Below are 22,705 nucleotides of genomic sequence, written 5' to 3' on the forward strand. Positions count from 1 at the left end.
CTGTGGCTGGCTTGATTTTGTGCTCACGGACTGATTTTAACTTGATTGATGGGAGCATCCTTTGGAGGCTCTGGTGACTGATTTAAGTTCAGATATTATCAAAAATTTTAAACATATGTAAAGGTTACTTTCCATGCAGGTGAGGGGTGAAGTCTCCAGTGGGCATGAATTGATAATTGGTGCTGTCCTCAGGTCTGCTTCTACTGAGATTTCATTTGGCTGCTTTATCTTTACTGAACTTTCTAGAATTTGCTCCACAACACTGATTTCGTATAACTCTGCAAACATGTGAACGCTTAATCAAGGAACTTGATTAATCCAGGCTAGAAGTAGATCAATCTACTTCTTCTTTAGTTCAGACAAGATTAATATTTTTATAAGAAACTTGATTAGAGACCCTGAGTCTAATTGTTATCAACTTGGGTCCTTGGACTTTTAATCAATAGAGATTGATAAGAGGTCAGAAGAGAATTTCAGGACAGGTTTTATTGGGACTTGTGCTGCAGCAGGAGTGAAAACAAGAAACAGGTGCCACTTGGTTCCCTGGCTCCTTAAATGGGCTGAGGGTGGAGGGGGATTGGTGGCTTGGGATGGGGCGTGGTTTTGGTGGTTTGCTCACATCATGGTGGTACCCTGTGCAGGCATCAGGCACGGTACCCTGCTTTTGCTCCTGACGCCTGAGAAACGGCAGTTGGTTTGTGCCCTTTTTGCATCTTTTTGTTCATAATTTGCCCCAGCTGGCATGTGTGCAGTTATTTTTAGTTCCTTATAGTTTCTTTGTATTTCGTTGCTCGAGGAGACTCTTGGGTCAGGTGGAAGCTCTCTGGTAGATGGTCCCAGGTCTCAGCCTATCTCATAATTGCAAATTACCTTGACTGTCATAGAGTATGGTTCTTAGGCTTACTTTTTCATTTCATTCTCGCTGACTTAGTGTTAGGCTGTATATTCAGATAGTAGCTTGTGATTGTTTAGAGTTGGCACCCTTGCTGCTCTGTTTGTGAGATTCTTACTTTCTTTAGAGAGTTATTTGTCTCTTATGCTTGCTGTGGTTCTAATTGTCTGGTTCCTGAATGGGAAGGGCATTTACTATCCACTCACAGCTAAAATCATCTCTTGTTTGGGAGATTGTATCTGCTTTCTAAATGGACTCCTTAAATCCATTATAACCCATGATTCCTTTCAGGGGTGAGAGTTTCCTGTTGGAAATACAAATCTGGTCACTTCATCCTTGAGCTTAAAAGCTCTCTGTGACTTGCAGTTGCCTTGAGGATGCATCCCCAACTTGCCTAGTTCTGGCTTCTGCATCTCACCAGCCTTGCTTCCATTGTTCCCAGCTTTGGCCTCAGGCCACCTTGACCTTCTTTTAGCTCTTTGCTATGCATCCTCTTCTCACTATATGCCATCCTCTCTGGCTGCATGGTTTTGCCTTCTCTTTTTCTCTTTCCTCTATTTTGAGGCCAGTCCCTACCCCTCAGCTAGACCCATTTCCTCTTCTATCCAGGCTCCTAACATTGAGCACCTTTCCTTCTTAGCATTTCTCACTATTTAAGGTTTACGTGGATTTGTGTGGTTCTTTGGTGAAGGCCTGTCTTCTACACGAGCTATTAAGCATCATGAGAGCGGGCTGTCTGTCTTTTTTGCAGGGAGAGGGGCTTACCATTACCAGCATGCAACATGTGCTGTAGGTACTTATTAAATATTATCGAATAGCCGTGATTTTTGTTGCTTTCCCCTTCTGGAGTCTTAGGGCTCTGCCTCTTTGTAAGTTATAACTTCACCTGAGACTTCCTCACCAGCCAGCCCTCCTCTGCCTGAAGGTTCTATCTTCAGCAGAGCTTTTCTAGCTTCATAGGAAGGCATCGGGGCTTAGTCTATAAGTAGCCACATGTGCATTCCTCTTTTTCCTCCTATGTGAGAATCCAGGCCCTACTCTAAGGCCATCCTTTTCTCTAACTTGGGAATCCTTGCGGCTCTGACTACCTTGCCAGGTTCTCCTTGGTAACCTCTCCTAATGAGCCCACTGGCCTTATTCATGGCCCTTTCTTAACTACAGCTCTGAGCATGTGAAACCCGCTCAGAGTTGTCAGCAATAGCAGCCAAAAAGCAGACTGATTTTTCATTAATGATGACAGTAATTAAGGGTCCTGTATGATGTTTTCCTGCTTCTTAAACAAGAACTAAATGTACTTGTCTCTTTGCTGCAATTTACCATCTGTTCTGCTATAACGAAGGAATTACATTAATAAGAAGTTTTACATGGAGTTCCCATTGTGGCTCAGCGGGTTAAGAACCTGACCTAGTGTCTGTGAGGATGTGGGTTTAATCTCTAGCCTCCCTCAGTGGGTTAAGAATCCCTCATGGCCTCAAACTGTGGCATAGATCACAGATGTGGCTCAGATCTGGTGTTGCTGAGACGTAGGCCTCAGCTGCAGGTCCAGGTAGAGCCCTATCCTGGGAACTTTGATATGCTGCAGGTGTAGCCATAAAAAGAAAAAGTTTGACACTATCGAAGGGCATGATACAAAAACAATTGCCTGACTAGGAAAGAAGGGGTTGGGATTTGATACTATCGGTCATAACAAATTTTTTTTCTACAGAATTTTTCTAATAAATCATTGACTTGATACCTAAAGAATGTGTTAATAAAACCCATCACTGCTCAAAAGGTAGTGTCTGACTACATTGGTCTCATAGTCTTTGATTTCTGTCCCTGCCTTCACTATCATTGGCAAAGAGCCTTTTACACCATCCTGTGTCCACAATTACCCATTGTTATAATAAACCAAACACCGAGCCTCTCCCCACAAACCCAGCTGTTAGAGACAACAGCTTCACATGCCAAGAGGTTCGGTCTAGAGCTAGTATAATAACGGTATATAGAACGCTCATGAAATTCCTGAACTTAACTCAAGCCTGTCATTTGCTCAGCTCTAGACAGCCTACCTCAAAGAAACACACTTGTGTTTTAATATTTTCCCTGGAATCAGGTGATGCAGGCCCAGTGTGTCAAAACAGAGACGGAATTCTACCGCCGCAGCCGCAGCGAGATAGTGGATGGAAAGGGGCAGACCATGGGCGCCCTTTATTGGCAACTGAATGACATCTGGCAGGCTCCGTCCTGGTCTTCTCTCGGTAAGTGTTTCAGCATCCTTTGTGTGAGGGAGAGACAGCCAGACCTGTGGGGAGAGGCACGGAGAGGGCTCAGAGCTGGAGGGGTCAGATGCACCGCAGGAGGAGGCTTCCAGCCGGAGGAGGCTCTATCCAGCTGCCGGTCTCTGCCTGTTACCCACCCACCTTCTCGGTGTTTCCCGCAGCCTTAGAGGCAGCCTCACGATGCATTCCGTGCTGGGCGGTCACAGAAGCCGGCGAATAAAGGGCTAGAGTCATGCATGATGATCTCAGCCATGTGTCTCTGATTGTTGCTTAGAATTTTGAATCTAAGAGGACTTGCCAGGGCAAAAAGAGATTTCTGTAAGCACCCCTTCTTCTGTTTAGGAGAGTTAAACCATGGGAAGAGTTGACTCAGTTAAGTGTTAAAATGTCCCCTTGGAGAGTTTGGTCCTGGCTCCGTGGTAACCAACCCAACTAGTATCCATGAGGATTCAGTTTGATCCCCGGCCTCGTTCAGTGGTTTAAGGATATGGCGGTGGCATGAACTGTGGTGTAGGTCACAGACAGTGGCTCGGATCCTGTGTGGCTGTGACTGTGGCATAGGCTGGCAGCTACAGCTCTGATTTGACCCCTGGATTAGGAACTTGCATATGCCGTGGGTGCAGCCCTAAAAAGGCCAAAAAAATTCCCTTTGCTGACTCCCCTTCAATTCTATAAAGTCATCTTAATTTTACACTGTTTATCTCTTGGAGGCAAGGTAGTAGAGTCAGGAATCCAAGAGGGATTCAGTTGAACCTGTTCAACAAGCAGTAGGTGAAATGGCTGGCGTGGTACTTGCAGTTTGAATTATTCCATCTATTTTGGTACTTTTTTTAAAAAAAATTAAGGAGGAAGAGTTCCACTGTGGCACAACTGGATCAGTGTCTCTGCAGTGTGGGGACTCAGGTTTGATCCCCAGCCTGGCACTGTGGGTTAAAGGATCTAGCATTGCTGCAGCTGTGGCATAGGATGCAACTGTGGCTCAGATCTGATCCCTGGCTTGGAAACTCCATATGCTGTGGGGTGGCAAAAAAAGAAAAAAAGAAAGAAAAAAAAAAATGAAGGAGGAATCGTGAATCATTGGCCTTTGTTATGGGTGAGTTTAAGCAAAGTTCAATTAATAATATAAACAAAAGTTTTGGGTTGAAAGTGAGGCAAGGCTGTCCAGTCAGAAGGCCTTTTTGCTGGGTGAGGCTCTTTAGCTGTAAACGCAGGTTGGTGGAGTTCCTTCCCCACATGCTTTGTTTGATGAGCGCTCCTCATCTCCTGCGGGGAACTGCAGTCTTCAGGTTTCCCTGATCAAACTCTTCAGCAAGCAGATAAAAAGGTATTACGTGAGAGTCAGGGGTGGACTCTGGGGGAAGAGCTTTTTTGGGGTGCTGGACAAGGAGATACTGTTCAGAGACCCTGAGAGCCTCACCCTGCTTCCTGTCTGTGGAGGAAGAGGTGCACTTCTGGAGCTGAGTTCAATTCAAGAATGGGAGAGCCCCGTCTCTGTTAGTCTTCCCTTAAATGACCCCATGTTTTCCAGAAGGGATTCAAGAAGTGATGGACCAGTAAGAATTAGTCTGCTTTGCATACTCGGAAAGGACAGTGCGTTTGAGGGGAGGGTCAGCCTCTCCTGGACCTGTTAGGAAAAACAAGTGCCAGGGAAAAGCTGTGGCAAGTTGTGCTCTATTATCTGCTTCTGCTCTGGGAAGCCCCGTAGCCCCTGTTTAATTCTACTTAATTGGCTCAAGAAATCCAGTGCTTGTAGTATGTGCAGATGGGGCTGGGAGTAGGTAATGTGTTACCTCCTATTACCAGAATTAGTGTCACTTTAAAGGGATCAGTAGCTACTTCGAATCTATGAATTCTTTTTTTCCTCCTTTTTTTGGCCACCCTTCACATACGGAGCTTCTGGGCCAGGGATCAGATCTGAGCTGCAGTTTTGACCTAAACCACAGCTGGGGCAATGTAGGATCCTTCACCCACTGTGCCAGGCCGGGGATCAAACCTGTGTCCCAGTGCTCCAGAGACACCGCCCATCCTGTTGTGCCACAATGGGAACTCCCTATAGATTCTTATATATTTCTTAAAAAAAAATGAGTCTCATTCATTATTATAATTTTGTGAATACAGAAATTCGCCTGGACATTTTGCTTGGCCCATAAACTTGGGCAGATACAGAGCTAATAGCAAAGCCAGAAATCACATAGCATTTTTAACTGGTGATGCAGACTATTTTGTTGGCATCCAAACTGTCACGCTTTAGGAACTAAGGTGTAAGGAGTTCCTGTCCTGGCACAGCAGAAACAAATCCGACTAGGAACCACGAGGTTTCGGGTTCAATCCCTGACCTCGCTCACTGGGTTAAGGATCCGGTGTTGCCGTGCACTGTGGTGTAGGTCACAGATATGGCTCAGATCTGACATTACTGTGGCTCTGGCATAGGACAATGGCTACCTATTGGACCCCTAGCCTGGGAACCTTCATATGCCATGGGTGTGGCCCTAAAAAAAAATTTAGAGAGTTCACTTTGTGACCCAGTGGTGAGCTAACTCGTCTAGGATCCGTGAGGACGCAGGTTTAATCCCTGGCCTGGCTCAGTGGGTTAAGGATCCAGCAGTGCCGTGGGCTGTGGTGTATATCGAAGACTCAGCTCGAATCTGGCTGTGGTGTAGGCTGGCAGCTGTAGCTCCGATTAGACCCCTAGCCTGGGAACTTCCATATGCTGTGGGTATGGCCCTAAAAAGCAAAAAAAAAAAAAAAAAAAAAAAAAAAAAGGAACTAAGGTGTGTATATCACTGAGATGTTTTGCTTCAGTTGCTGTTCTCCTGAGGGTTCTGTTTGTGGCCTTGATCACTGGGGAACCATGCATTTGAAGTCTTTCTCCCTGTAATAGATGTCACACGTGAGAATGTGTAAGTCACCTCAGGTCTGAGCCACCTTCCATTTAAGTTCTGGTTTATTTCACAGATCTAATTGGAAAGCCCTCTCATTCTCATTTCTAAGGGGAAATACCAAGAGTTGGAGTTGAAGTGCTGGAGAGTTGAAATTTTGCAAAACCTAAAGAAATTTGTTCTAGCTGAATGTTAAAGCCACGTTCCTCTTCCTCAGATTCACCAGCTTATACTGGTGAATTCTGGAGGCACCTCCCACCCTCCACCTTCATTCTGTCTCCCCCCTTCCATCCCCTCCTCAAGTTGTTTCATGATGCAGTGTTTTGTGGAGAAGGATCTTCTTTGTGAAATAGAGGCATGTTGTGATATTTTTTAGTTTGTGGGTTTAGCACACTGGACATGTAAGCAGAGCACGGGATTCTGCAGGTTCTGGACAGCTTCTAGATGTGTTTGAGGAACTGTCATTAATTGTGATGGATTTGGTTGTTCCCTTCCAGTCTGAACTTGACAGCCGTTATTGTGGTAGTGGTTGTTTTGTTTCACTCAGAGGATTTTGCACCTATGGGAGAGGAGACTTTGCTTTCTAAGTAACTTTATTTAAAAAAAAATTATTCCGTTTAATTTATTCATCAATTTTTTATTGGTTTAGAATATTGGTTTCAGTTGTTCAATACAGTGATTCAATATTTTATAGATTATACTTCTTTGAAATTTATTTAATATGTTGGCTATATTTCCTGTTCTCTACAATATACCCTTGTGTAGTTTATTTGTTACATACGTAGTTGTTTGTACCTCTTAATCCCCTACCCCATCTTGCCCCTCCCAACCCTTCCCTTTCCCCACTGATAACCACTGGTTTAGTCTCTATATCTGTGAGTCTGTTTTTGTCTTGTTATTTTTTACACTACACATGTATGTGATAGCATAAAATATTTGTCTTTTTATGACTTGTTTCACTAAGCATAATACCCCCTGGTCCATCCATGTTGTTGCAAATGGCAAAATTTCATACTTTTTATGGTCAACATTCCATTATATATATGTATCTATTTATCTATTGATTGGCACTTAGGTTACTTCCTTAGCTTTGCTGTTGTAAATAATGCTACTGGGAGTATTGGGGGTGCATGTATCTTTTTGAATTAGTGTTTTCATTTTCTTTAGCTATATACTCTGGAGTGGAATTGCTGGATCATATGATAGTTGTATTTTTAGTTTTTTTGAGGAATCTCTCTCCAGTTTTCCATAATGTCTACATCAATTTACATTCTCACCAGAAGTATCCAAGGGTTCCTTTTTTATCCACATCCTTGCCAACATTTATAAATTTGTGGTCTTTTTGATGATAGCCATTCTGACAGGTGTGAAGTGATACCTCATCATGGTTTTCATTTGTTATCTCTAAGAATTAGGAATGTTGAGCATCATTTCATATGCCTTTTGGCCATCTGTATGCCTTCTTTGGAAAAATGTCTATTCAAGTCTCCTGCCCAATATTTTTGATCAAATTTTTTTCTTTATTGAGTTGTATGGGCTGTTTATATATTTTGTATACACATTTTGTTTGACCTTACTGGTCATATCATTTGCAAATACTTTCTAACATTCAATAGACTGTCTTTTCGTTTTGTTTATGGTTTGCTTTGCTGTGCAAAAGCTTTTAAGTTTAATTAGGTCCCATTTGTTTATTTTTGTTTTTGTTTCCTTTGCCTTAGGAGACAGATCAAAAAAATATTGTTACAAATTTATGTCTGTGTTCTGCCTATGTTTTCCTCCAATTTTATGGTTTCTGGTCTTACATTTAGGTCTTTAATTTGAGTTTATTTTTGTAAATGATGTGAGAAAATGTTCTAATTTCATTCTTTTACATGTAGCTGTACAGTTTTCCCAGTATTGCTAATCGAAGGGACTATCTTTTCTCCATTGTGTTCTTGCCTCCTTTTCATGATTAATTGACCATGAATTTATTCTAGGCTCTCTTCTGTTCCATTGATCTATGTGTCTGTTTTTGTGCTAGTACCACAGTGTTTTGATGACTGTGGTTTTGTAGTATGGTCTGCTATCAAGATTGTTTTGGCTATTCAGGGTCTTTTGTGTTTCCATAAAATTTTTTGAATGATTTGTTTTAGTTCTGTGAAACATGCCATAGTATTTTGATATGGATTGCAGTGAACCTATAGATGGCCTTTGGTGGTATAGTCATTCTAACAATATTAATTATCATCTATGAACACAGTATCTTTTTCCATATGTTTTTGTCATCTTCAATTTCCTTCATCAGTGTGTTATAGTTTTGCATGTACAGGTTTTTTAACTCTTTAGTTAGATTTATTCCTAGGTATTTTATTCTTTTTGATGTGATGGTAAATGGGGTTTTATCCTTAATTTCTTTCTTATGGTTTGTTGTTAGTTATGGAAATGCAACAAATTTCTGTATGTTAATTTTGTATCCTTCAACATTATCAGGTTCATTGATGAGCTCTAGTAGGTTTTGGTGGTGCCTTTAGGATTTTTCTCAGCATTGTATCATGTCATGTTCAAACAGTGACAGTATTACTTTTTCCTTTCCAATCTGGATTCTTTTTATTTCTGATTGCTGTATATAGGACTTCAAATACTATGTTGACTAAAAGTGAGAGAGTGGGCATCCTTGTTTTATACCTGGTCTTAGAGGAAATACTTTCAGCTTTTCAGCATTGAATATGTGGCCCTTACTATGTTGAGGCCCTTTCCCTTTATACCCACCATGTGGAGATTTTTTTTTTTTATCATAAATGGATGTTGAATTTTGTCAAAAGCTTTTTCAGAATCCATTGGGATAATCATACAGTTTTTCTTAACTTGTTGATGTGGTATATCACACTGATTAATTTGTGGATATTTGAACTATGCTTGTATTCCTGGGATAAATTCCACTTAATCATAATGTATGATCCTTTTAATTTATTGTTGAATTTGGTTTGCTTATTTGTTGAGGATTTTTGCATTTATATTCATCAGGGATATTGGCCTATAATTTTCTTTTTTTGTATAGTGTCTTTGTCTTGTCTGGTTTGGTTATCGGGTTGATTCTGGCCTCATAGAATGAGTTTGGAACCATTCCTTCCTCTTACATTTTTTGAAAAATTTAATAAAGTTTGGTATTAACTTTTCTTTGAATGTTTGGGAGACTTCACCAGTGAAGCCATTTGGCTGTGGACTTTTGTTTGGTGGGAGATTTCCGATTTCTGATTCAGTCTCCTTAGTGGTAATTCAGCAGTCTGTTCATAATTCAGCAGTCTTTTCGTATGTTTTATATCTCCATGATTCAGTCTTGGTAGGTTATATGTTAATAGGAATTTATTCACTTCTTCTAATTTGTCCAGTTTGTTGCTATATAGTTCATAGTAGTCACATAATTCTTTGTACTTCTTTGGTATTAGTTGTAGTGTCTCCTCTTTCATTTCTGATTTTATTGATTTGGGCTTTCTTTTTCTTGATAAGTCTGGCTGTAGTTTTTTTTATCTTTTTAAAGAACCAGTTCTTGGTTTTATCGATCTTATCTATTTAAAAAAACCCTATTGCATTGATTTTTGCTCTTTGTTATTTCCTTCCTTCTACAACTTTGGGTTTTGTTTGTTGATATTTTTCTATTTCCTTTAGGTGTAGGGTGAGGTTGTTTGTTATTTTTTTCTTGTTTCCTGAGGTAAGCTTGTATCATTATGATCTTCTCTCTTAGAACTGTCTTTACTGCATCCATAGACTTTGGATCATTGTGTTTTCCTTTGTTTCCAAGTATTTTTTATTCTTCTTTGATTTCTTCAGAGACCCATGGATTGTTTAGTAACATATTATTTAAACTCTATGTGTTTGTGGGTTTTTGCGGTTGTTTTTTTTTTTGTGATTGATTTCTCGTCTCATAGAGTTGTGGCTGGAAAAGATGCTTGATAGTATTTCAATTTTTTAAAATTTATTGAGTCTTGTTTTGTGGCCTACTATGTGATCTTTCCTAGAAAATATTCCATAGATATGTGAAACACATATGTATTCTGCTACTTTTGGATGGAATGTTCTATATATCATTAAGTTAATTTGGTCTAATATATTAATTCCAGTGTTTCATTATTGATTTTTGTCTGGATAAGCTGTGCATTGATGTATATGGAGTATAAAATGCCCCTACTCTTATTGTGGTACTGTCAATTTCTCTCTTTATGTCTGTAAATATTTCTTTATGTATGTAGCGCTTCTAATATTGGGTGTATATCTATCTACAATTTTTATACATTCTTGAGTTGGTCCCTTGGTCATTATATAATGTCTTTCTTTGCCTTTCATAAGAATCTTTTTTTGAAGTCTATTTTTTCTGATGTAAATTTTGCTACCCCAGCTTTTGATGTCCATTTGCGTGAAATACCTTTTTCCATACCTCCACTTTCAGTCTCAGTGTGTCTTTAGATCTGATGTGAGTCTCTTATAGATAGCATATTTATGGGTCTTGTTTTTGTATCCATTCAACCACTCTGACTCTTTTGATTGCAGTATTTAGTTCATTTACACTTAAAGTAATTATTGATAGGTATGTGCTTCCATTTTGTTAATTGTCTTTAGATTGTTTTTGTAGTTCTTTTTTGTTGCTCTCTTCTTTAGTTCACTTCCATTTTGATTTGATGGCTATCTTTAGTGTTATGTTCAGATTCCTTTCTCTTTTTTTGGTGTTTATCTATTACGGATATTTGGTTTGTGGTTAATATAAGGTTTATATATAGTGACCTACATAAAACATTATATAATAATCTACATATAATATAATATAAATGATTAAGTTGCCAGTTTCTTTTTTTTATATTTTATTTTCCCACTGTACAGCAAGGGGATCAAGTTATCCTTACATGTATACATTACAATTACATTTTTTCCCCCACCCTTTCTTCTGTTGCAACATGAGTATCTAGACAAATTCTCAATGCTATTCAGCAGGATCTCCTTGTAAATCTATTCTAAGTTGTGTCTTATAAGCCCAAGCTCCCAATCCCTCCCACTCCCTCCCCCTCCCATCAGGCATCCACAAGTCTTTTCTCCAAGTCCATGATTTTCTTTTCTGAGGAGATGTTCATTTGTGCTGGATATTAGATTCCAGTTATAAGTGATGTCATATGGTATTTGTCTTTGTCTTTCTGGCTCATTTCACTCAGGATGAGATTCTCTAGTTCCATCCATGTTGCTGCAAATGGCATTATGTCATTCTTTTTATGGCTGAGTAGTATTCCATTGTGTATATATATACCACCTCTTCCAAATCCAATCATCTGTTGATGGACATTTGGGTTGTTTCCATGTCCTGGCTATTGTGAATAGGGCTGCAATGAACATGCGGGTGCATGTGTCTCTTTTAAGTAGAGTTTTGTCCGGATAGATGCCCAAGTGTGGGATTGCGGGGTCATATGGAAGTTCTATGTATAGATTTCTAAGGTATCTCCAAACTGTTCTCCATAGTGGCTGTACCAGTTTACAGTCCCACCAACAGTGCAGGAGGATTCCCTTTTCTCCACAGCCCCTCCAGCACTTGTTATTTGTGGACTTATTAATGATGGCCATTCTGAGTGGTGTGAGGTGGTATCTCATGGTAGTTTTGATTTGCATTTCTCTTATAATCAACGATGTTGAGCATTTTTTCATGTGTTTGTGGGCCATCTGTATATCTTCCTTGGAGAAATGTCTATTCAGGTCTTTTGCCCATTTTCCATTGATTGATTGGCTTTTTTGCTGTTGGGTTGTATAAGTTGCTTATATATTCTAGAGATTAAGCCCTTGTCCGTTGCATCATTTGAAACTATTTTCTCCCATTCTGAAAGTTGTCTTTTTGTTTTCTTTTGTGTTTTCTTTGCTGTGCAAAAGCTTTTCAGTTTGATGAGGTCCCATGGGTTTATTTTTGCTCTAGTTTCTGTTGCTTTGGGAGACTGACCTGAGAAAATATTCATGATGTTGACGTCAGAGAGTGTTTTGCCTATGTTCTCTTCTAGGAGTTTGATGGTGTCCTGTCGTATAATTAAGTCTTTCAGCCGTTTTGAGTTTATTTTTGTGCATGGTGTGAGGGTGTGTTCTAGTTTCATTGCTTTGCATGCAACTGTACAGGTTTCCCAGCAATGCTTGCTGAATAGACTTTCTTTTTCCCATTTGATGTTCTTGCCTCCCTTGTCAAAGATTAATTGACCATAGGTGTCAGGGTTTATTTCCGGGTTCTCTATTCTGTTCCATTGGTCTGTCTGTCTGTTTTGATACCAGTACCACACGTTTGATGACTGTGGCTTTGTAGTATTTCTTGAAATCTGGGAGAGTTATGCCTCCTGCTTGGTTTTTGTTTCTCAGGATTGCTTTGGCGATTCTGGGTCTTTTGTTTTTCCATATAAATGTTTGGATTGTTTGTTGTAGTTCTGTGAAAAATGTCCTGGGTAATTTGATAGGGATTGCACTGAATCTATAGATTGCTTTGTGTAGTATGGCCATTTTTACAATATTGATTTTCCCAATCCAGGAACATGGAATATCTTTCCATTTCTTTAATCTTCTTTGATTTCTTTGATTAAAGTTTTATAGTTCTCGGCATATAGGTCCTTTACCTCTTTGGTCAGGTGTATTCTGAGGTATTTGATTTTGTGAGGTGCAATTTTAAAAGGTATTGTATTTTTGTATTCCTTTTCTAATATTTCATTGCTGGTATACAGAAGTGCGACTGACTTCTGAATGTTAATCTTATATCCTGCTACTTTGCTGAATTTATTAATCAGTTCAAGCAGTTTTGGGGTTGAGTCCTTAGGGTTTTCTATGTATAGTATCATGTCATCTGCATACAGTGACAGTTTGATCTCTTCTCTTCCTATATGGATGCATTTTGTTTCTTTTGTTTGTCTAATTGCTGTGGCTAGGACTTCCAAAACGATGTTGAAGAGCAGTGGTGAGAGTGGGCATCCCTGTCTTGTTCCAGATTTGAGTGAGAAGGCTTTCAGTTTTTCCCCATTGAGGATTATATTTGCTGTGGGTTTATCATAAATGGCTTTGATTATATTCAGGAATGTTCCCTCTATACCCACTTTGGCGAGGGTCTTGATCATGAATGGATGTTGGACTTTGTCAAATGCTTTTCTGCATCTATTGAGATGATCATATGATTTTTGACTTTTTTTTTTTTGTTAATGTGGTGTATGATGCTGATTGATTTGTGTATGTTGAACCATCCTTGTGAACCTGGGATGAACCCAACCTGGTCATGGTGTATAATTTTTTTGATATGTTGTTGGATTCGGTTGGCTAAGATTTTGTTGAGAATTTTTGCATCTATATTCATCAATGATATTAGGCGATAGTTTTCTTTTTTGGTGGTATCTCTGTCTGGTTTTGGAATTAGGGTGATGGTGACATCATAGAATGTCTTGGGAGTATTCCTTCTTCTTCAACCTTTTGAAAGAGTTTAAGGAGGATGGGCACCAATTCCTCTTTATATGTTTGATAGAATTCGCCTGTGAAGCCATCTGGTCCTGGACTCATATTTGTAGGGAGTGTTTTTATGACATCTTCAATTTCATTTCTAGTGATTGGTCTGTTCAGTTGGTCTGTTTCTGCTTGATTCAGTTTTGGCAGGCTGTAAGATTCTAGAAAATTGTCCATTTCTTTCAGATTGTCAAATTTGTTGGCATATAGTTGTTCATAGTATTCTCTTATGGTTTTTTGTATTTCTGCTGTATCCATTGTGATTTCTCCTTTTTCATTTATAATTTTGTTTATTTGGGTTCTTTCTCTCCTCTTTTTAGTGAGTCTGGCCAGGGGTTTGCCAATTTTGTTTACCTTTTCAAAGAACCAGCTCTTGGTTTTATTAATTTTCTCTATTTTTTTTGAATCTCTGTTTTATTGATTTCTTCTTTGATCTTTATAATTTCCTTCCTTCTGCTGACTTTAGGTCTTTTTTGTTCTTTAAGTTGCCAGTTTCAATGCATTTTAACAACCCTGCCTTTTTACTCTCCTGTCCTTACCATGATTATTGCTTTTGATACTGTATTTTACATCATTATATTTTGTGTCACTTAACTGATTATTGTGGATATAGATGATTTTAATACTTTTGTCTTTTAACCTTCTTGCTAGCTTTCTACATGATTGATTTACTACTTTATATTTGCCTTTTCCAATGATTTTTTCCTTTCATAATTTTCATGTTTCTGTTTGTAGCCTTTTATTTTTCAGCCTTTTCTTTTTTTGTTGCCTTTCTCTTTTTTAGAGAAGTTCCTTGACCATTTCTTGTAAGGCTGGTTTGGTGGTGCCCATATCTTTTAGCTTTTGCTTGCTATGAATCTTTTGCTCTTGCCACCAAATGTGAATGATATTTCTCTGTCACCTCATTTTGCCTGATTTGCTCTTTTTATTTCTATGTATCTGGTAGGTTGGTTATGTTTGCTGACCTTGGATAGGTAGCCTTTTGTATGAGACATACTGTTTGTCTGCATAGCTCACTGCCTTCTGGTCACCAGAGCTATATGCTCTCGGGATGCCACGTATGTGAGTTGCATGGGTCCTTCTTATGGTGGGATGCCTACTTTTTGTGTTCTGGTAGTCCTGGCTGGCCTATGACTCAATTGGTTGCTGGCCTCTGCCTTGTGCAGAGCCTGCTGGCTACTGGTTGGTGGGGCTGGGTCATGATGCTGCTTACTGCAGAATCTTGGGAGGTCCTGGGGCTACTGTTGGCTCAGTAGTGGGCAGAGATGGGTTCTAGGATGGATGGTTACATGGTTGGGGTTCCCAGGTTTGGTGTTGCATTCTGGTGGGTGGAGCCAGTCCTCATATGGCTAGATGCAGGTTCTTAGGGTATCTGAAAGCTGTGCTGGCCCATTGATGAGTGGGACTTGATCCCAGGGCAGCTGGCTGAGTGTCCAGTTTCTTGGAGTGGTGTTAGTCTCCTGGTGGTTGGGGCCAGGGTGTGGGAGCTCTGGGGCTGGTGCCAGTGTGCTGGTTTATTGGCTGTGTCATAATAAGGCAGGGTTCAAGGCTTCAGTGATCCTAGGGCTGCCCATTGGTGGGTGGGGTTGGTGCCCAGGGGATCCCAGTGCCAGTGGGTGAAACTGGGCTAGTGCTGACCTATTGGTGGGTAGAGCTGGGATTTTAAAATGGCATTCATCAGTATCTGTTTCCCCAGGATAAGCTCCTGCCTCTTTGGGAGACTCTTCAAGGTCAACATGTGAGTCTGACCTAGGCTCCTTTCAAATTACTGCTTCTGTCCTGAGTCCCAGAGTGTGTGAGATTCTGTGTGGCCCTTTAAGAATGGAGTCTCTAGGAGCTCCCATTGCGGCTCAGCAGGTTATGAACCATGGTATCCATGAGGATTCCAGTTTGATCCTTGGCCTCTCTCAGTGGGCTAAGAATCTGGCATTGCCGTGAGCTCTAGGTCACAAATATGGCTCAGATCCCATATTGCTGTGGTTGTGGTGTAGGTCGTCAGCTGTAGTTCCGATTTGACCCTGAGCCTGGGAACCTCCATGTGCCATGGGTGTGGCCCTAAAAAGCCAAAAAAAAAAAAAAAGTCTCTATTTCCCTCTGCCATCTGTGACTCCTGAAGCTAAGCCAGGCAGGCCTTCAAAGCCAAATATTTTGGGGGCTCGCTTCCCTGTGCAGAATCCCTGGGCTGAGGAGCCCAGTACAGGGCTTAGACCCCTTGCCCCTTAAAGAGAACCTCTGCAGTTGTAATTATTCTTATGTTTGTGGGTTGCCCACCCCTGGGGTATGGGTTTTGACTATATGTGACTCTGCCCCTCCTACTCATCTTGTTGTGGTTCCTTCTTTATACCTTTGGTTGTAGAAGATCTTTTCTGCTAGGTTTTGGTCTTTCTTGTAAATGGTTGCTCTGTAAATAGTTGTAATTCTGGTGTCCTCATGACACAGGGTGAGTTCAGGGTGTTCCTACCCCACCATCTTGGCCAGGCTTTATAATAGGGTTTTTCCCTAAGTAACTCTTACAAATGAAGATTTGTAACAGACATTCATTGCCAGTGCTCCTGATTCCCTTCTTCATGTGTATGCAGCAAAAAAGAAAGAAGGAATGTTGGTGCATTGAACTCCTGGAAGCAGAACTGCATATGAGAATGTATTAGCTGAGAGGCAGTCCTGGGCTCAGAACATTGCCGGTGGCATGTTTGACTTAACTGCTTGAGCTTCCATTTCCTCATTTGAAAAACACCTCCCTCACTCAGATTTGAGGCTGTGAGTAATGTCCACAATGCTTCTTGCCCTCAACCAACATGGGCTGCCTCCACAGGCTGTCCCTCCTATGCTCAGAGCCCAGAATTATAACCAGTCTTACAGCTGGGCCACACCGTGACCCTGACTGCTTGACCTTGCTCATCTCCTAACCCAACTCTCTTTAGAGTATGGAGGAAAGTGGAAAATGCTTCATTACTTTGCTCGGAATTTCTTCGCTCCACTGTTGCCTGTGGGTTTTGAGGATGAAGATGTGTTTTTCATCTACGGTGTGTCAGACCTTCACTCAGACTGTACGGCGATGCTTACTGTAAGTTCCTTGGATTTTTTTTTCTCTCTATGGTAGAGGGAGATTTGAGATTTTTTTAGTTACTTAGTTCTTTTTTTTTTTTTTTTTGAAAAGAAGAAAATTTTTATCAAAATGTTTCTACTACCTGTAGCAGAAGATGGGTTGACCTTGGAACTGGAAAACTTATATTCAAGGCAAGAATCAGCTATTTATTCTATGACCTGAATACCCTGGTTCAGTTTCCTCATTTGTAAAATGTTACCAGCCTGCAGCCTTAAAGGATTTCTATGGATAGTGAGTAAAATAATTAGATGACTGTGAATATAAACTGTAAACTACCACCTAAATCTAAGGTTATTTATAATCATGAGAAGCTGGAAATCACCTAAACTTTATAAAAAGAAATCACTTAAAACAGTATGTTAAAGTGGAAGTCAGTAAAAATGATTAGAATACCTAGGTGGGAAAATGAACTTGTGTATACAACAATGTTAGGTAAAAACAGAGGATAGAAACTCAAGTCTCGGGTGACTACATTTGGGAGGACATTGAGAATAGGTCAAGGTTATGGATTAATTACAATGCACCAGGTCCTGTGCCTTCCATAGATTATTTTACTTAATTCTCAAAACAGCCTGTGAAGTTAGTGCTATTATTATTCTCATTTTACATATGAAGAAATGGATATTTTGAGAAGTTAACCTCTTTTTTTTTTTTTTTTTGTCTTGTTAGGGTTGCACTTGCAGCACATGGAAGTTCACAGGCTAGGAATTGAATTGGAGCTGTAGCTCCTAGCCTACACCACAGCTACAGCAATGTGGGATCCGAGCCGCACCTGCAACCTACACCGCAGGTCACAGCAATGCTGGATCCTTAACCCACTGAGTGAGGCCAGAGATTGAACCTGTGTTCTCAGATACTAGCCAGGTTTGTTACTGCTGAGCCACGATGGGAACTCCTGAGAAGTTAACTTCTTAGTTAAATAACTAGTACTTGCTGGGGCTGAGGTTAAATCTAGGCGTCATAGTTTCTTTTTCTTTTTATTAAAGTATAGTTGATTCACAATATTGTCCCAATTTCTGCTGTATAGCAAAGTGACCAGTCATGGTCTATCCTAAGAGACTGAATATAGTTCCTTGTGCTATATAGTAGGACCTCATTGCTTATCCATTCAGCACAGTCTCTTAACCCATTCTGCTCTTCTGACTTTATTATTCTCTAAAAAAAAAAAAAATTAGTAACTAAAGTGTTTTTTTTTTGTTTTGTTTTGTTTTTTCCTGTTTTATTTCTCCACAGGTGAGAGTCCACACGTGGAGTTCCCTGAAACCTGTGTGCTCTGAGACGACTAAGCTTTTTGTGATGAAAGCAGGGGAATCCGCTCTCCTCTATAAGAAGCCTGTGCCTGAATTGCTAAATTGTACAAAATGTACACGGCAAAGCTGTGTCATTACCTTTTACCTGTCAACTGGCAGCCAACTCTTGAGCCCAACCAACTATCACTTCCTGTCCTCCCTGAAGGACGCCAAGGGGCTCCAGAAGGCAAATATCACTGTAAGTACTGGTGTTCTGCTTCTGGGGCATGCATGCTGCATCCGCCTTGTGCAAAATTTCCCCTTGGCCCTGAGTTTCCCTGTGACCTGGGGAAGATTGGCCCCTTCCCACTAGAAGCAAAGGCCAAATGATTTTTATTCCTAATTTAACATGTGTCAATGTTTAAGGTTCCTGCCAGGCCTGCTGTCCCATCACTCCTCTCGGGTGAGGCTGGTGCAGTGGAGGGAGAGGCAGCAGGTCACCACTGATGGCTCCTTGGCTAGGTTCCAGGCTCTGTCCTGGGGATTTACTGCATTAACCCTGAAGTACCATCATCTGTGTTTACATGTGAGCAAACCTGTTTGGAGGGGCTGAGTAACATGTTCAAAGTCCATAGTCAGTAAGCAGCAGAACCCAGTAGAAGCACTCTATTTTTTTTTTTTTTTTGTTTTTTTGCCTTTTCTAGGGCCGCTCCTGTGGCATATGAAGGTCACCAGGCTAGGGGTCAAATCGGAGCTGTAGCCACCGGCCTACGCCAGAGCCACAGCAACACGGGATCCGAGCCGCGTCTGCGACCTACACCACAGCTCACGGCAACGCCAGATCCTTAACCCACCGAGCAAGGCCAGGGATGGAACCTGCAACCTCATGGTTCCTAGTCAGATTTGTTAACCACTGAGCCACGACAGGAACTCTGAAGCACTCTTAATTTTGCATTTTTAAAGAGAGTCTGTTAATTTTAAAAATGTTCACTCTACTCTCCGATTTATTGCTTCAAAGTTAACTTAATCACTGGATCTCTTTATCATTGACCACCAAAAAAAAAAAAAAAAAAAAAAGGAATGATCAGGATAGAAGGTGTGGTTATAAAAATTGTGCAAGAGTTCCCATTGTGGCTCAGCAGGTTAAGAACTCACCATAGTGTTTGTGAAGATGTGGGTTTGATCCCTGGCCTCATTCAGTGGGTTAACGATATGGCATTGCCACAAGCTACAGCGTAGGTCATAGTTGTGGCTCAGATCACAGTGTTGTTGTGTCTGTGGTATAGGCTGGAGGCTCTGATTCCACCCTAGCCCGGGAACTTCCATATGCCGCAGGTGTGGTGCTAAAAAAAAAAAAAAAATCGTGTAGCTGGAGAGCTTGGAATCTGCCTAATTGATCAAAAAACTTCCCTTCCCTTTCTTCCTCCACATAGTAGTTGAAGATATTTCTCCAGAAAGTTTTATTTTAATTTTTAATCAATTTTTTTTTTTTTAGGCCAGGGATCAAACCTGTGCCAGAGCAGTGACCCACACCTCTGCTGTGATGCCATATCCTTAATGTGCTGCTCCACAAAGAAATTGCTATTTTTAATCAATTTTGTTTTAGACTTCGTTGAAAAATTTGAGTGAGAGGGTTTGTTTAATATTTGCCTTAGAAATGATCATAGGTGGAGTTCCCGTCGTGGCGCAGTGGTTAACAAATCCGACTAGGAACCATAAGGTTGTGGGTTCGATCCCTGGCCTTGCTCAGTGGGTTCAGATATGAGCAGATATGAAGGAAATGACATACATTTACATAGCTTCTTTCCAGAAAAAAAAGCACCAAATGATGTAGTGGACAAATTTGTGGCCTCTAGACTTAGGATTTTGAATTTTTTTTTTTTTTTTTTGTCTTTTTGCCATTTCTTGGGCCGCTCCTGCGGCATATGGAAGTTCCCAGGCTAGGGGTCCAATCGGAGCTGTAGCCACCGGCCTACACCGCGAGGAGGATGCCAGGATTTTGAAATCTTTTTCTCTTTCCTTATTTAGGCCTCCATTACCTTGAGCCACCTGTGGGTAGGAGGGAAGTTCTTTCCTTGTCATTTGGATTTCAATGAGACTTTGCCTTTCCTAAAGGGATGTAATAACGATAGGGATGAAAATAGTAATGATAGTTCAAATTATTGCAGGCTGACCATGGGCCAGACACTTGGAGCTGCTATTCCCAAGGGGATGCTGGGAACTTGTGTTATTTCCTGGTTTCCCTGAAGCCAGGGTGCAAAGTTGAGCCCCGGGCTCTGCAGTCAGATATACAGAGATGAGATTTCTAATCAGAAGAAGACAACCACATGAGAGAGCAGATGCCCATGTACCTTCTGGCCTTGGCCTTGGGACAGCGTAGTTGAGGCCTCCCTGAAGCCTTGGTGGCCAGGCAGGCCAGCCATGTGCGCTGTGTGCCTGCAACTGCTTTAGAGTCTTCATTGGAATAGGTGGGCAGCATGCTTTGGGAATTTGACGTCTAGCTTCGAGCCTGCATCTCTGACCCTCTGAGAGCTACCTAATACACTTTATTAGGTTTTTTTTTTTTTTTTTCTGTTTCTATCAAGGTAGGTTTTCTTGATTATAACTCAGAACCCGCATGGTGTATAAGGCTAAATTAAATGTAGGAAAAATTGCCCTTGGAAATTCTCTATGTCACACATCACCTATAATAGTAAATCTGTGGTGTGACATGTGCGTATGTTGAAGAGACATGTTTGATGACAAAGGCACAGCTTTAAATATCAGGTCCCACTTTACTGTGTATTCACAGTGAGCGAGGCTCTCAAACCCCCACCCTTCAGGGCTCAGCTCTGCCTCCCTCTCCCTCCTTCTCTCTCTCTCTGCCTGTGCCCATGAACGATAAGACCTAAACTACATTCTCCTCGCTGATACTCATGCATGTTCAAAGTGCTCATGATGTGATTCACGGATAAAAGAGGGAATGCTCTAGCTGAAGAGCCTTTGGAGATGCCTGGCTGGCTGCTGTCTAGATTGTGGGAGCTCCTCAGAGGACTAGAAGGTGAGCTCCATGGCTGTGCTCTGCAGCCGGCTCCAGACACATCCTGAGAAAGGCATTTAAACCATCCAGCCCTCCTGCAAAAATGTGCCTCGCTCGGTGAGACCCTGAGCAAAAGATAGAGGCTTTGAGCTTCTTGTGAAATATTCTCCTTAATCATTGGAGACCACATATTTCCGCCCGTGGTTTGAGATTACAGTTGGGTGATTTTCCACAGCCCTCAATAAATTTCCTGTGTTTTTTTAGGATCTGACACAGTGCAGGGAATGAAAGAATTGAGCAGTTGCACAACCAAAGCTGGTGGAAACGCACTCCTTGTGAGCCGTCAGTGTTCTTTTCGGCGTTGTCTGGAGAACGGAGAGCTCTGCCCTCCTCCTCCACTTCATTTGTCTTTTTCTTTCAGGCCATCATCTCTCAGCAAGGGGACGCTTTTGCTTTTGCGCTGGAAACCTCAGCAGTCGCTCCCTTCGTTTGGTTGGATGTCGGAGGGATCCCAGGGCGATTCAGTGACAATGGTTTCCTCATGACTGAGAAGACACGGACTGTGTTATTTTACCCTTGGAAACCCACCAGCAAGAGGAAATTGGAGCAATCTTTTCATGTGACTTCGCTGACCAGTATCTACTGAGGGAATACAGGTTGTGTTTTCAGGAGCTAAAGGCACCAGAGACAAGTGGAAGGAGCCAGGAGATGTGTCTGCACATGTTCGGTCACGTGTCAGATTAAGCACTTGGTGAAGACTTGGGACACTGTTCTTGCAGGGAAGGCTGTATACTCAGGAGTTGTTCTCAACAAAGCTGTGCATGGCAGCATAGTGGGGTTCCCTTTAACTTGAATTTGAACGATTTTTTTAAAATACTGATTCATTATACTTGCGATGAAATCAGTTTTTGTGCATTATCATGTTTATAAAATTACAATGATAAAAAAGCAAGAGGGGGCAAAATGTTAATGAGTAGCCAGTTTGGGTAAAGGTGTTGAGGATTTTTTTTTTTGTACTGCTTTTGCAACTTTTCTGTAAGATATATATAAAAATGTTTAACTATATAAATGACATTGACAACTTGGATGTTTCCTCTGTGGCTTATTTCCTCATTCCATGAACACTCAGTTGTACCCTGTACCAGGCTGGGCATTAATTTCCATTTAGCTGTGGTCAGGGTTTCAGTCTACTTGATAAACAGGGAGAGTTAGAACACTCTAAACCAGGGCATTGAAGGGTCTTCTCTAAGAAGAATCAAGTAATTGGTTACAGAATGGACTGGCAACGAGAGTTTGGTTTTAGAATCAAGACTATTTAGGTAATAGTTTTGGTTTTATTTTTTATTTTTTCCTTTTTAGGACTGCACCCGAGGCAGATGGAAGTTCCCAGGCTAGGGGGTTGAATCAGAGCTACAGCTGCCGACCTACGCCACAGCCACAACAATGTGGGATCCAAATCGTGCCCGTGACCTACACCACAGCTCACTACAACGCCCCATCCTTAACCCCTGAGTGAGGCAGGGATCGAACCCGCATCCTCATGGATCCTAGCTGGGTTCCTTAACCGTTGAGCCACGAAGGGAACTCCTAGTTTTGGTTTTAAAACAGGATTTTGGCCATGGTGCAGAGACCAAAGAGAAAATACACGCAGATAATCCAGGTCTCTCCTTCCATAGCTAAGAGTTCCCTCATTTTATGTGTTATTTTAAAATCTGTGTAAAAGCCTATGAAAGCCTGGGTCTTAGGGATGTAACTCAGAAGGTCATTTCTTGATAACTCCTCTGTCATTTTCTTGTCATTGTCGAACATCCGATTATCATATTGTTGCTGGGCGACAGGGAGAACACTC

General features: G+C 41.2%; 1 protein-coding gene across 1 annotated transcript in view; it reads left to right on the forward strand.

Moving 5' to 3' along the window:
* Window positions 1-21,943, forward strand: part of MANBA (mannosidase beta) — a 110,782-nt gene extending 88,839 nt beyond the window's left edge. The window contains 4 exon segments of the mRNA XM_003129294.6: window positions 2,988-3,132; window positions 16,424-16,566; window positions 17,842-18,096; window positions 21,278-21,943. Coding sequence (XP_003129342.3) covers window positions 2,988-3,132; window positions 16,424-16,566; window positions 17,842-18,096; window positions 21,278-21,502 — 768 coding nt within the window. The 3' untranslated portion in view covers window positions 21,503-21,943.

The sequence above is a fragment of the Sus scrofa genome, chromosome 8, assembly GCF_000003025.6.
Source record: "Sus scrofa isolate TJ Tabasco breed Duroc chromosome 8, Sscrofa11.1, whole genome shotgun sequence".
In the NCBI taxonomy this organism is placed as follows: domain Eukaryota; kingdom Metazoa; phylum Chordata; class Mammalia; order Artiodactyla; family Suidae; genus Sus; species Sus scrofa.